Below are 16,016 nucleotides of genomic sequence, written 5' to 3'. Positions count from 1 at the left end.
GAATATTCACGATCGTGGCATAAATTTCATCCAGATGAGATACTGTTTTCCATACTGTACTTTCATGTCCCGGTGCGAGGGATAAATGGTCCCTCCTGCTCACTCTTCCACAAATCGACCCCACTCCCCCTCCCCCCTCCCCCTGCACGCCAACTAAAAATCAACATACCAAACCCACCCACCGTTCCTCTCGTTCTTACACAGATGAATATAGACAACAGGCAAAACCGACAGGAAAAAAATATGAAAATTCACATTCTGTTGTTTTTTTCTATTCATGAAGCTGTCTATACATGGCACAAGAAGATATCATTACAAATGTATACTATAGAGGTCCGATATAGAGCATTTTGACTGACAGGCTCTAGATATTAAACAGAGGGGGAAATTGTATTTTTGTTTCAAACCAGCGAATACTTATATGATGTAATATAAAGTATAAGAAATATTGTATTTTCCTGACTTTCACATAAGTTCACATTGCATATCATATTTTACACTTCATGTTGTCACATTAATTTTTTTTGTGATATGCCATTTTTTGTAGTATGTATGCTGAGAGATGTCTATAAACTTAATATACAAATCGAAAAGAGATGAAGTATGCATCAGATTGATTTTTCCTTGTTTTATCGAAGCTAGACTTACTTTACGACCAGACGGTCTCTAAACACGAGATCAAATGCTTTATGATGTATGACAGAACATAACGGCGTACACTGCCTCTAAAAACCTTACCAAATACAACCCATCACAGTGAGACATTGTGGGATATAGATATTTGTTATTAGCGTGGGTCATAATTTGTAATACGTGTCCAATAACTCTTCAACGAATAAAATGCTGTTTTTTTTTTAATTACTTATTGTAATGACAAGGTTTTTTAATGCTATTTTCACAAATTACTTCAAACAATTCTGAAGTAAGGTCCTTAATGTTGACACCATTGTACTACATCATAACAAATTGCAAATGAAAATCTCCAGTCGAGGGATTTTTCTACATAAATAGCATCTGGAAAAGAAGGTTCCTACCCACTTCGATATTACCTCAGGAAATTAAGAGATAAACATGTTACATGGAGTTAAATAATAGAGTGTTTTGACAAAATAGTATAAGCATTGTAAATAATGTTGAGGTATACCATACAACATGTGCGAGGACAATAAACTGATACGTCCTTTTTCAATAACATTACAACAAAATAGCTGACACAACCTATCCTTCTCAGTAAGAACGATCTGTGCGAAGGATCAGTCTTTCGTAATGTTATGTTTTATTCAAGAAGGTTTACAACAAGTATAATAAGACTCCACTAAATACTTTAAATGTCTGAATCTGACGTACAATATCATATCATCCAATGAAAACGATGTGATATGACGCTATTTAATATCTTTACGATATAATATGCAATAACTGTTATAGCATCTTAGGTAGATGAACATTTACAGATAACATTAACAATTGAAACAATCGTATTCATTTCATGTGAATTGCTCTTACTGTTCAAATTATCCGAAAACAAAGAAAAAATTCAAATGTCATAAAGCAGCAGTTTGTGTTTAATCTGAGGATTTATATAATGTTCTAATAAAAATGCAAGTTACATTCAAGTAACAAGATAAAGTAATCAAGGTACATTGTTGTCTCTCTTGAGTTTGTATTCGTTAACGTTTTTTTACAGATGCAAAGTGCAAACAAGTGACTTAACATTAAAATGCTGCTGTAGACGGACGTGGTTTCCGCTAAATAAATCTCCATATTTTACCTCAGTCCCTGCAGAGTATTAAGATATTTAAATACGCCGCAAAGGTGCATGTTGAAACAAATGAACCGAATATATGCTACTCCACGACATTTTTCTGGTAATTATTGACAGGTTTTATATATCGTTGACTACCTAATGAACCTATCAATTGTTCAATAGTTCAATATTTTGTAACTGCATTATATCATTCTTTGAAAGTTATCTCAAGACAATGTAAGACAATACAATGAGTGTTTATGTTGTTAATCGAACATATAATTAATCGTTTCATAGTCAAATGCAGATAAATTCGATTGAAAGCAAGGATATGATAGTGACTATAATATTTGATTAAATATGGCTTGTTACTGATACCATTATAACGTATGATGTTCTTTCCTCTTAACGGCCCGAAACGTTAGCTTAAGCCAGGCAGCTTAAAACCAAACCGGGGTTGATTTGCCATTCTTACACGGTCTTGTGACACATTGTACCGACACATTTAACAAATTACCAATTAACGTTGGTCATTTTATAGATTGACCAATGAAAGAGAACAGACTTATCTTGAATACTCATTATTTATTCGAATATATTTGAATATATCATCAAAATGGCTTTGCTTAATAGATGGTTTTTGTTTTAGCCGTGTTAGTTTCAATAAGTTAGGTTATATTGAGTCACAACACATCCTTTTTTCTAATAGGTGTAGGCTAACATATGCCGTATGTTAACATTTACAATTAAGTGCTTTTATCCTGTGTCTTTTTCCTTTCCATCTGCTTCTTCTTTATTCCTTGGTGTTCTTCTCTCTTTCATTCGTATTTTATTTTTTTTTTGGTTTGAATTATGTCTTTGCGGAGGATGCTAATTGGACCATGTACCCATGTTTCAGTACACACTAATGCATACTTACGCGATAAGGGTATGCTATCATGCGATGTTGAAATACACAAAGGCACATCATGTTTAGTGTGGGTGGAAATTTGATTTTATTCTTATAATTGCTAAAGCATATTTCTCTTTCTGTTGCTTTCTTTCTCTTTCTCTCTCTCTCAATTAAATCAATCCTTAAATCTGATTATTCATTTCATAACGGGGTAAAATGTGTAGGGAAGAATATTTTAGTGGCGGTGACAGGTGTGAATTAAACTATGAATTAGCATATGACAACTTATATAGTCCAGTCTGGTTTCCTCGTGCAACGTATCAGGAGATAGAGTGTTCTACGATCGTGGACACCGTACAGTGTGACGTCACGCATGACTACACGACCCACCACCTTTAAATCCAATGATCAGCATCCAAAGACAAAAATAAGGCCAAGTTGTGCCATTGGACATGACTGGACATGGTGAAAATCAACTTAGCGGATAACTGACAGCTGTTCTCTGCTACAGTATGTATAACTATGTAAACCATCGTATTAGTACTTTTTTAACGGCATCGGTGATTGGAACCACCTTGACCCTTCCAGATGTCCACCAGGTTGCACCAACGGTTGTTGTAACGACTTTTACTCCTCTTGGAAAGGTTTCCTTCTTCGAATCTGGCAGCGTCATCGTCGGAAAACTCGGGTCTAGTGTTCATGGGCGGAATGTACTCGTACGGACCAGCGTTGTCACCAACTTTTCCGAGGAGATCTAGCAGTTTGGCCATAAGTTCGTCCTTTATACGTTGGCTTACTGTTCTTGAGGGAGAGTTGGGCACCTGGCAAAGACAAAAAGAAAGCAAAAGGTTTATATTTCAAAACTTATGAGTTCTTCATTCTTCATCATATATATCCACTTTGTTTTGTAAATACCTCAAATCAAATTTGTACCATCACAATATGACAAACAGAATGCGGTATGTGTTCTGCGAAATATATAGGACGCACGAAATATGAAAGGGGCTATCAAAAACTCGAATAAACGTTGCTATTTAATAACCCTTTAATTTCAATATTGCAATTCATACTTTACTTCTCATTCGTTATCGAACAATAAATATGTGCAGTGGCCTATGTAATTCATGCAATTTAATCTCAGCACTGTAATTTAGTTCATAGAGTCATTTGAAAACTAGTTATTTATTAGATGTCAGATAACATTGCCTATGCAAGTCTCAACGTGTTATAAACATATGACAAATAATATATTGACAACTTTGACGTGATGGTAGAATAGGGTGAATATGGTCATGCTTATCGTTCATTGTTATGTCCGTAATAACAGTAGGGAACATAGGTATCCCTCATTCAATGCGGAGACATTTCAAATGTAAACTCCTGATGTTTCAGTTTGCATGGTTCTCGTTCGTGACAACATTGAACTATTTATAAAATGTTCATGAAGTTATACTTAATGGTGACTTCATTAAAAATGTATGAGCTCTTCAGACGAGGATCCCGAGGGTATGTGAGTATACACCCCCACCACTCCCCACCCCCTCTCCTTCAACATTACGCAAATAATCAAAAGTAGTTATAACAGTTAGTAGGACAAACTTGTGATTAGAAAATAATTATAAACTTAAACTACCGCCTCATATTGCACCACTTGAATGTTGATTTGCTTTCTGCGTAAAACCCTTCCCCCCCCCCCCCTCCTCCCAACAGCAACACAATATGGAATCTGCCTAAATACATTATCCTCTCCTTTATAAAAAAAAAATCCTTGTTTAGCCGCTACACTTAACAAATTATGAATTAAATTTGTTGTCAGAGAATTTTTTAAAAGGCATACAGTGACATCTGCATAAGTATGTGCTTTATGCGATTTGGACTTTACGCACAGAAAGTTATTCCGAAATAACGACATATTTCCTTCTAAAACATTTCCAATCAACATTGACTATTGTGCAATTTGTGACAGAGCAAGATGTATTTACTTGGACAACAGTTCCTAGAATGGAGGTTGGTCATTACTTTACTTCACAAGTTTTTCTTTTAAGAATAAAGCATCTATATGTGTAGTTCCCAAAGTCTTTTAATGGTATTACTATAACAAGACTCGATTTGTTTTCCTTAGTGTAGCTAAAGCTGACTGTGAAGATGTGTGATTTGGTTTGTAATTAAGCCGGTGACCCAATTGGGGTAATAATTTGTCCACGATTATGATTGTGGCTTAAAGTAAACATACATAAATCTCGTCACTAAGTGTAGGGATCAGGTTTCCGCTCAACTCTCAGAATTACGCTTTGACATATACACGACGATGTTATTATAAAAAAATGCATATTCTATATTTCAAAACAGAAGCACACATTAAGATGGTGATATAGAAAAGAAACGTATTTAGTGGGCTACTCAAATTAAAAACAAGGATTTATATTTGTTTTCCACAAAAATGGCTTCTTGACTAAACGAAAGAAGTCAATGTTGTTTGTTCCATTAGATCCAATCATATTTTATAGTGTCATTGATTTAGATTTTGAATTCAGTCCTTGAAGAAATCAATCAAACATTAACTTTTGAGGTAATACACAAATGTTTTTCAATTGAAAGAACACAACTTATTCAATCGGGCACAATTTTTCCTTTTGTTCTATTTCTTGTATTACTTTGCTTCAGGTGTAAATGACCATGTTTAAAACTTCAAAAATATCTAACTCTCTCTATAAATATAAATATATATATATATATATATATATATATATATATATGTATGTATATATAGATATAGATATATAGATATAGATATATTTATTAATATCTAATATTGTAAACAGTCTGACCTTGTTTAATCATAATCATGCTAAGTTAGAAGTCGATGCATACGGCATATTTAATTGCTAGTTTAAAGGACAACATCATATAACTTACAAGACAAATCAAGCCAGCCTGAAGGTCACGGCAAATGAAATTGATGAAGATAACCTTCAGTGTGAACAAAGCGTGAAATTGTTACTCGGAGAAAAGCAGTCACAGAAACCTGTTTTGCTTTCGGTTTTTTTTTTTTAAACTATTGAAAGATCACTCTGTTGTGATTTGAAATGTTCTCCAACAGTACCGTATATAGGCTTTTGAAGCACCTTGGTCTCATCAATTTGTTTATCAAATACCCACGAGTATTACAGTTTTGACTCGTATCATTATATAACTCAAATATAATGCTTTTAGACTGCAATATCTGCCAAAATGTCTATGTAAATGACCAAATTATTTCAAGTTTTGGGAATGAACCACTAAGTGGATTGAGTATAGACGGTGAAGACGTGTTTCAATGATTTGAATCTTTTGTTGAACATTACTTGGCACACTTTGTAATATTTTTACAAATTTGAGAACAAAACTTGAAAAACTCATAATGGTCTTTTGAAAAAAATCTCCAATTGGACTATACCATTTCAACGAAGTATTACAGGAACGAGATAACTTTCCAAGATTACCAATATACAAGAACATGTAGTAGAGAAAAGTATTTAAGCTTGATAAAGTGCAACCAATTGAAAAGCAAAAGGCGGTTAGATTTTCTGTTTTAGAAAAAGTCAAACAAAGATGCATACATTTCGATAGTCCAAAATTGAAACTTGTCATGCCTAGAATTACAACTTTTATATATCAACAGTATCAATTGTGTCCATCACATTTCATACGCTGAGTTATTCGACAATCAAATTGTATTGTTTTTAACGCAAATTCACTGCGTGTTTTACAAAAGCTTTGAAACTACAAAACTGAAATTCGCCCTAAGCTTTAATTTCATATATGGACTATCAAGAGTGTTCGTATAGGTATGATCGTATCCCTCGGGATCGATCTGACCTATGGATATAAAGTCTATACACAACATGGCAACATGAGTGATGTGATATCTTAAACATTATTCCATGTCAGATATTCTTCAATACGTGTGATGGGAATTACCTCCCACTACAGTTCTCATTTTGTCACGTACCAAATTGTAAGAATATGAGTTTCATTAGTTGATTTCCCCTAGGACCTCATCCAATGCCTTCAATGGTTAGTCAATTCAAGCACAACTAGCGTATTTTCATATATATATATAACCTTACTCCAGAAATAGTCGAATACAATCTAGAATAACACCCAATGAGAGAAAGCCATGGCAACTCTATCGAGGCCACAAATTCAGATAAGTATCCTCAAGTGCATGAACATTAGATCATTAGATAATTTACCGTAATCTGAAGCAATGGCATCCGCTTTCTTTCAAAAGGATTTTGTTTTTGTCTATGGGCGTCATATTTAGTGACAGTCGCTTAAAGGAGTTCGTTATATGCTCACGCATCAGAATTCACTAGCTTGCATTCTTGCATTAATTATACATATGATGTTACACCTATAGCAAGAAAATATATAATTATTGTTGTATCGGATATGGTGTGTTAGATTATTACAGCATTATCACACCGGAAAAGCTCCACTTCGCGAAACCAATGTACATAATATATATTTTGTAATATATATATATATATATACATATATATATATATATATATATATTATGTATACATACCATTTCAGCACTAGTAACAAACAAAAAAGAGCAAATATCATATGTTATGTGAAATATTCTCACGGAAACGAAGCTGTATATCTTTCCTTAACACCAAAACTTTAAGGTTGGCTGTTTACTGCCATCTATTAATTGCATCCGGGTGTCGGTGTTGGAGAACCGACTACTACAATACAGGGAAAGTATAGACTTTCATATTACTTAAAGTAACAAGTAGTGATTGCAATTATGCTGAATGTCGGTCAATTGTCATTTGCGGTAAGAAGTTCACCAGCATTTTGCATCCATCACAATTTTCCTCCGCATAAAGACCTTTAATTATTATCTAGTGGAATATTCCTTAATGTCTGGCAATAATGTCGAGGGTCAGAACGTCCAGGGAAGTACCATATTTTGGGAAAATGGTCGCTATTTTTAGCATACAGTTACTGCCAATTTCGATGACCTTTACACAAAATACACGTAAACATGAGTTGCTAGATAAGAGGATATCCTATTCATACTGCTTCACATAAAACGACCACCTTCATTAAAGGGATAACGACACAGCAATATAAATATATATATATTGCAGAGTAAGGCGGAAATAAACATATTTGATCTATATTTCAACAACTGAACAAGCTATGAAACTTGAAGTTGGATCAATATATTTCGTTTCACAAGCTCTGTATTTAATATTTTGGACTTCATTATCTATTGAATTGAATTGTAAATTATTTACAGTGAGATTATCTATATAGGTATATCAAACATCTATAAACAAGACATGCATTAAGTGCAAATATCCACTATTTACTCCGTAATATATATATTTTAAAGATGCGATGCGTAGGCTATAAATGGGTAAGCAACCGGAATCATATATTTTCTGGATCTACAACATTTAATAGCAGTATGACTTGGTGTCGAATAAATGCTTCCAAAGTTAATGGTATTATCTACCTTTCTTTTGACTTGTGAGACTACACAAACTTTATCTTGGAAAGAGAAAGAAAATAGCCTAATGCATTAGAAGCCTCCACCAAAGTAGTTAGGTACTTCTTGCCCTATTTCAGAGAGTTTTTTTTTTTTCAACCAAAGCGAATGAAAGTAAGACCCTCCGGTAATTTCGTAAAGTGAGGAGTGCCAACTAAAATAGACATTTTGACCTGCTTTCTGATACAGTACATAACTAAATCCATTGGAAACGTTTGATAATTTGTTGTGAAAGTCTACCATTTAAGATTGATGCCTCATTTCTCGTGTAAGTTAACACAAATATACAGCGAGTCGTACAGGAGACTAATGCCTCGAAGGCACCGTCGGAAGAGGTTAATGCAATACAAACCGACGGTAATAACTACTGCCTAAAAGAGACAGAGAGGAAGTAAGAATTGAAAGAAACAAAATGCTATTAAACTTTCACAAACAACGGTTTTCCGTTGAAATTAGCTACTTATTTAGTATGACACAAATGATGTATATGACCCATTGTATCAGAAATATGTACGTACGTCAGAATTTCCAGAGATAACCTACATGATACTTTACTAATTTAACTTACGGAGAAAACAATGATAATATTGAATTGTATTGTATTGTATTGTATTGTATTGCATTGTATTGTATTGTATTATATTGTATTGTATTGTATTGTATTGTATCGTATTGAATTGAATTGAATTGAATTGTATTGTATTGTACTGTATTCCTCATTTATCATTGACCTCATGACCGTTCAGTTGAACGATAGTACGTGGGAATTTAGCCAAATGTCATCTAGTTGTTGTGAAAAGTCACCTTGATCTGAAGAAAGAACAAATGTCAGAAATTTGCACCTATTAGAACAACCGCCATGCATTTTTCAATTAATGAAGGAGCTGAAGAATTTGAACAGTTTCGTCGGAAGTTATAAAATATCGTTTTTATGGTTGGTCAGTTACATAAAACCATGAAGTGGTCAAGTAAGACTTCAGACTTCTGAGATAAAGTACCGTTGTTAGGTTCTATAAATTTAATGACCATTTACACCTCAATATACTTTTGGTTTAGCAAGCATGAAGTGTTCTGGGTATATAGTAAAAAAGTTTACAATTCGCACGTTCTGTTTCGACTATGAGGATTTAGGCCAGATATGGAAAAAAAGGTCATAACGTTAACTACAATCATCAGACTATTTTCCCGGTTCATTCTGTATCCTTCTTGTTTATCTTCTTCTCCTATCTTCCCCCACCTCCCCACCCCCTCCCTCTTTTTTATATGATTTGGGAATAAAAAGGACTTAAATATATACAGTGTAACTAAGGTCATTCTTGAAAGTAGAAATGTGTTCCAGATTAAAAATGTCGATTTTGGCTGTGTCGTTTGGTGTCTAATGTTTCGTTAATTGAGTGTGAAAACAACGTAACCCTCGGTTAAACGCAATTTGTTACCATTTTGACAATCTCCCAAAATCTAATATGGAAACATTTTGACTGTATGATAAGGTTTAGGAAAAGTTTGGGTACCCAAAACAATGTGTTAAAAGAAGAATTGCTATCCTCTGTGGAATTCGTTGCTTCCGTTCCTGACAACCGCATCCTTAGGCTTCCATTAGTTTTCACTGGTGTTTAGAATTTCTAAGCAAAGTAGGACACGTTGATAAATTTGGAGGAAAAAAAAAAACTACTAGAAGAAGTGAAGGCCGTATCAGGGATATTACGCTCTTGATTTGTCAAGTGAGAGGCATCGTGAAAATTGCTTGATAAGATTTAGGACTACTCGGGACTCAGATTGACCTACTTATCATCATACCAGTGAGTCAAACGTCGTATCCAATGATTGAGACAAATCTTTACTTCTGAACAAATTTTCTACATCGTTCGGTATGGCAATGATTTTGTTTTTCTTCTTAACTTTTCGTGATGACACCCGGGACTAGAAACTCTGAATCTGAAATGTTAGAATTTTTCATTTCAGGCTTAACATTTAGTATCGTCAATAAGGTTTCAATCTGTGTGGGTGGATGATGATAATGATGATGATGATGATGATGATGATGATGATGATGGGGATGATGAAGAGTAGGATGATTAGGATTATGAGGAGGAAGAGGAGGAGGAGGGAGAGGAAGAGGTATAAGAACCTGTTTTCCAGGGTTGGAGAACCAGTTGAAACTTTGGGAGTTCTCTCGTTAAAAGACGATTGTCTTTTTTTGTCAGAATCGTCCTTCAAACTTATTATGCACAATTATAGGTAACGAGCACTCCTACCTTCCCCCACCCCCTCCTCACACCGCCGTATGGATATAACAGGAATGCATACGTCTGAAGTACACTATCAGGAAAAGGGTGAACGCAGACGATATTATCTATTTAATGAGTTTTGGCTTTCCAGGTTTGGTTCAGCTGTGAACTACTTTTAATTCACTTTCTTTTATGTTTCCAATTACAAATCTCACCCACACATTGGGAAAGAGATATTCATGGAGTCCCATTATCCCCGCTCCTCCCGCCCTCCCTCCCCTCCCGCCCTTCCCCTCCCGCCCTTCCCCTCCCGCCCTTCCCCTCCCGCCCTTCCCCTCCCGCCCTTCCCCTCCCGCCCCTCTACATAGCCTTTTGGTCCCGGACTTAACTCTACTATAAGGACACTTTCACCTCATATTCCTTGTGTCTTATGCATGGTTATAATGTTTGCTCTGCGCAGCAAGTTATTCGATTCTATAGACGCGAATAGATCCGATCATCTACTGGAATTTCTGGTAGCAGAATGTGGAAAGAAACTTGACCTAATATCACAAAGTGTAAAATCCTCAGAGTAAAAAAGTGTAAAATCCTCATCGATACATAGATATTGAAAGGAATTTCCACACTGAAACGTATACTTTATGTATAAATGTGCACGCGCAATTAATAGTTTTTAAAGAGAGTAAACAATACGCTATATAGTTAGCCATGCTGTTAGCCAGGCTTTAAGAACTTTTCCTTTCCCCTCATGGGAACTAAGGGAGGGGGATAGAAGTACGAACTAACAGCCTGAGCAAGAGGAGAAAAACAGTATTTGATCACGCAATGGTAATCTTAAAAAGAACAAATGTTGTAGCAAAAGACACAAATATAAAATAGTTCCCTTTTTGCAATACGTGAGACGTGATCTGACATTAAGACTTTCTTGAGTTTTGTATTCGATTGCTCATAGTGTAGGAAAATATCTTACTTTATCTGGATGATTCCGTAAGGCATTGCTAGTACCTGATGTTATCTGATTGTATCCCTCTATTTGTCTCGTGGCATCACTTAAGAATGACCTTTGCTTCTGGTGAATTCTTAAGTGTCCCGGTACGCCTAAAATACCGTGTTAAAGCGGTTGCTCACGGATCATTTTATATAATATCACAACGCTATTAACCCTCCCCCCAACCTCCCCCTGCTCCATTGAGTAAAAAAACACAATCGGCTTTTTATAAGCCTATATAGTGACTTAATATCAATTAGAATGTATATTTTCGCGTGAAAGTCTTAGAGAGGTGATCTAAATATTGCAATTTAAAAAAAAAGTTTAATATGACAGAAAATGTTGGCAGACTTTCACGAGGTTTCGTCTGTGTATTGTGTTTTTCTACCATATATATCTTAAACAAGTGCTTCCGTTACAAATTCAATTGCACTGTTAACTCAATTTTTGTTTCTAATAAATAGATCATAAAATCTAAAATATTACGGTGCTTAAAACACAAACGTGAGCAAAGAGAGAAATATATCACAGTGATAGATGTAGTAAACATAACCTATCTTAAAAACTGTACCATTTCTTTATTATTGTATGCTTTAAATATCAGAGACTGTGGAAATGAAGACAGATGGCATGCCTTGGAATTAAGATAAATAGGGCCTTCTCAGCCAATCATCATCCGCTCGCATCTATCGGAGTTAAATCTCTCTTCTCCAGATAGCTATGATAAGTGGTACACTTTACGAGTTTCAAGAAGATGTAATATCAAGGGGTGTATATGACTCTTAGTTATGGTAGCGTAAAGCTCATTTTGAGAGTTAACGGTGTCCCATTTTATCAAAAAAAGTTGCAATTAAAGTTTAGTAGTCCTGCAAATATTGCTCTTTTGATGTGGAATCGAAAGGATGGTGCACTTTAAATTCCGTGCATTCTCATATCCCCGCTATGAACAAATTACCACGAGGACCTGTAGACAAATCGGCAATGAACAAAATTTAATTTTATAATTAACGTATCCGTGATGAATATTCAAATTGGTTCGAACAATCAACGTTCGATTATGTAAATAACATTCGATCAATATTCTACTGCCTGGGAAAGAGGTAAATCTATATGGTTTATTCGAATGTCCACGTGTCGTTGCCAGAGTAAATATTAATTAGGTTTCTTTTTGAACATTTTGTAGTTGCATGTGTTAGTGAGACTATACGATACATCTTATCCCGTTGAAGGTTCGAAGTTATTTTCAGTCTGTAAAATATATTGATAATGGAATATATATCATAGAAAGTCAATGCAGTGCACTTTTTAGGTGGCTTAACTACGATTATTTTTGGCGTAATTATAGTTTGAGTAATCAACAACACCTGTTGTTTTGACAGGCCGTCACGGGAGGAACTATTCAAAAGCGATCGTCGGTTACTGCATGGGCGTGTCGACGAGGTGACGTAGATATGGTGCTCAACCCCAGAGCACTCCATGGTGGTTTCTCTCTTTCGTTTTCTTCGTGATGGCGACGTCTGTATTGATCTCTACGTCAACTAGTGTGTTCTCTTGACCGCAAGGCGCAATGCCTAGCGGTGAGGTTGTTAATTAAATGAAGCAAGACGCCAACTACAAGTAATTGCTAAATTGACACAAAATTTGAATAGAATCTCTTTGGGCGGCATTTCGGGCTCTTCTGTAATCGAGTTAACGATTTCCGCTTAACAGTTGGTTTGCTAATATTGCCATTAATCGTCAAACAGACAGTTGGATAAATATTGATCGAATTTTAACCGAGCATTTTCGAAGCAAACTGAACTCAGCGATAACTTTCAGAGTCACAAAATTGAAACAGACATGTGCAAACTTTTCCATAGGTCTTCTCGTATGAGTAGGGGAAAAAACATACATTCCGTATCTATATCAATATATATAATTTATAGTCCGGTAGACTCACTACTGTCAAAGATTGCTCTAGTAATGTATACCAATGTAGCCGTGTTAACATTCAGCGCAGTTTACTATGCTAGCATGTATAAAATACCGGTACTAACTGAAAAAAAAAAATGGTATCAATCTGTAAATATATTTGCTGCGAATCTTTTTATTACAAAGTAATCTGTCTCTGAATTTATATGTTAAAATCTTTTAAAAAAAATTTTTTATCCGCAACCTTCATTCTAGCTTTGAAAAATTTGTTTGATATCTCAATTGATAAAGTCACATTAAATTCGTCTTACTGAGAAACTCACGCACATTCTTATAGAAATTTCCCCCTCCCTACCCCCCCCCCCCAACCCCAATATACTCTTTACATTTCACGCCCACATTTTCTTCGTTTTACCCAATGTCAATCCATTTCTTTCATATAGCTTTTTAATATTTCTGTATTGCGTCTGACTAGATCTTTCTGTTTAAGGAAATATGCTAGATACAAATCAAGATATGTATTACTTAATTAAAATAATACCACGAGAACAATACACTGCAGAGTATAAAGGTTACATGGGTAGATATTAAAAATATAGCATTCATCAAATTCACTTACAAAAAATATATTTATAAAAAAGTTAGCATAAACATATTGAACATGATGGGTACTGGAATATTTAAGTTCGTAGATGAATCTGTTTAGTTAGTTATTGTTTACTGACAATTCTCACTTCCTCATTCAGGTTATATCCTCTCCGTAGTTATATAGTATATAACTCTTCAGTATAAATTGTCATTTGTTTTGCGGCAACGCACATTATAATACATTATATATATATATATATATATATATATATATATATATATATATATATATATATATATATATATATATATATATATATATATATATATATATATATATATATATATATATTAAAATTATCTCTCCGTGCGTTATGTCACATCAACTCTGATCATCCGTGAGATTCCTTAGTGTAGTATGATGCAAATCTAGACACGCTCATATTCATAAAGCTTTTAATCAGTGATAAAGTACTGTTGTTTCAGCTCATGAATACATATCCGTATGTAAACGACACCGTATAGTCGTAATACCAAGTTATAGTAAACACTGGTGGTTTTATAAGTATTATAAGTATGATTAATATAAAAGCAGTGGGATTCCCATTCTCAACAACTCAGGTAAAACGTGTTTTTTGTTTTCTCAGCGTTGGTCTTAAAAAGATAACGAACTTTGATATTCCGAGTTGGTATTTGCCTTGTAACTAATCATTGTGATTTAATCTATAAGCTTACACCTCCAACATATCGTTAAACTATTTGAGTTATTTGAGTTTCGCAAATCGAAACAGTTTCGTAGGGATGCACATGAAACAACACAAAATGCTAGGAAGACCATTGCATCTGTACTCTTGTTTCAGGATGTTTTCATATCAAGTGTCTCTATTATGTAGTATTTGCTCTTTGAATGCCATCTGTCCTTACAAGAAGCTTTCTGAAGATGTTTACTTTATAAAAGATATCTACACATAAGGCTTCAGCCTTGAAGTGGGTCACTGGAGAAGAACCCCGTGTCCATAATTATGCAATTTAAAGTAGAATTCAGGATAAAAATGGATATTTCTAAAATATCTTATTAAAGAAAGGATTTTTGTTAGTAATACTTGCTGAGGGTTCGTCATATATACATGCATGGCTAGTTACGTTTATTAAGCCGATGTTAGATTGCTCTACTTGTTTGTTTAAAAGTTGTTAACCGATTGATTCATCAGATAATGATTTCCTCCTGTAAGAACAGAGAAGGCACTACGAAGATTGATAACGAGAGAACGAAATAAGAAGATTATTAACGAGAAACCCAATCAGAAAGATTAATAACGTAAATTCTTATCAGTGACATAGATGTTTTGTTTTCAATACGCAATGTTGAGCTATATCTTTCAAAGCATAACAAAAACAGGCAATGGTTGTCTTCTAACGAATAGTTGAAATAAATCTCACAAAAATTAAGAAAAAAAGAATAATATCTCAAGAGGTAGGGCACATATTACCCTACTTATTAACATTTTCAGATATAATATGTCAAAAAACGACTTGAAAGGGTAACAGAAATACTGAGAGGGAATCTACATTTAATATATAAACAACTTACATCGTTAACTGTAAATTTACATTGTTACCACAGAATGGCTTTGGGCTCATTTCCACGTGTGTAATGATGCAAAAACAAAATTGTGTGCATAATTTAATCCAAGCTTTGAATGAATAAATCAGAGGCGATGAAATGTTTCCGTATTACATTCATTTATTCATTCATATACTACTCCATAATAGCAATGCCAATTCAAGAAAAGAACCCACATTTTACTGAGAAACGTTTGTGAAAAGTTACTATACGAAGAGGGAGTATGCTGTCAACCAGGCTGATGAGCTTGACAAGAGCAAGCTCCTCACTACACACTAGTCTATGTAAACAATTATTATGTAAGTTCCCATTGAATTATTCATACTGCAGAAACTAGACAGTATTCTTAAGAGCTTGTTGATATGACTACTATTCATGTTCCTGAATTTAAGGAATCATGCAGTACCGTATGGCCTACAATATGATAGATCTTGTACGTACTATGACACGGTAATAACTACCATGTGTTCTGGCTCCACTCATCATC

At 34.5% G+C, this 16,016-nt stretch overlaps 1 protein-coding gene across 1 annotated transcript in view; it reads right to left on the bottom strand.

Moving 5' to 3' along the window:
- Positions 1–244: 244 nt before the first annotated feature.
- LOC139975934 (uncharacterized) overlaps positions 245–16,016 on the bottom strand; it is a 55,615-nt gene continuing 39,843 nt past the window's right edge. The window contains exon 2 of the mRNA XM_071984230.1: positions 245–3,460. Coding sequence (XP_071840331.1) covers positions 3,188–3,460 — 273 coding nt within the window. The 3' untranslated portion in view covers positions 245–3,187. The remainder of the gene's footprint in view (positions 3,461–16,016) is intronic.

Source organism: Apostichopus japonicus, chromosome 11 (genome assembly GCF_037975245.1).
Source record: "Apostichopus japonicus isolate 1M-3 chromosome 11, ASM3797524v1, whole genome shotgun sequence".
In the NCBI taxonomy this organism is placed as follows: Eukaryota; Metazoa; Echinodermata; class Holothuroidea; order Aspidochirotida; family Stichopodidae; genus Apostichopus; species Apostichopus japonicus.
This window is presented reverse-complemented; position numbering and strand designations above follow the sequence as displayed.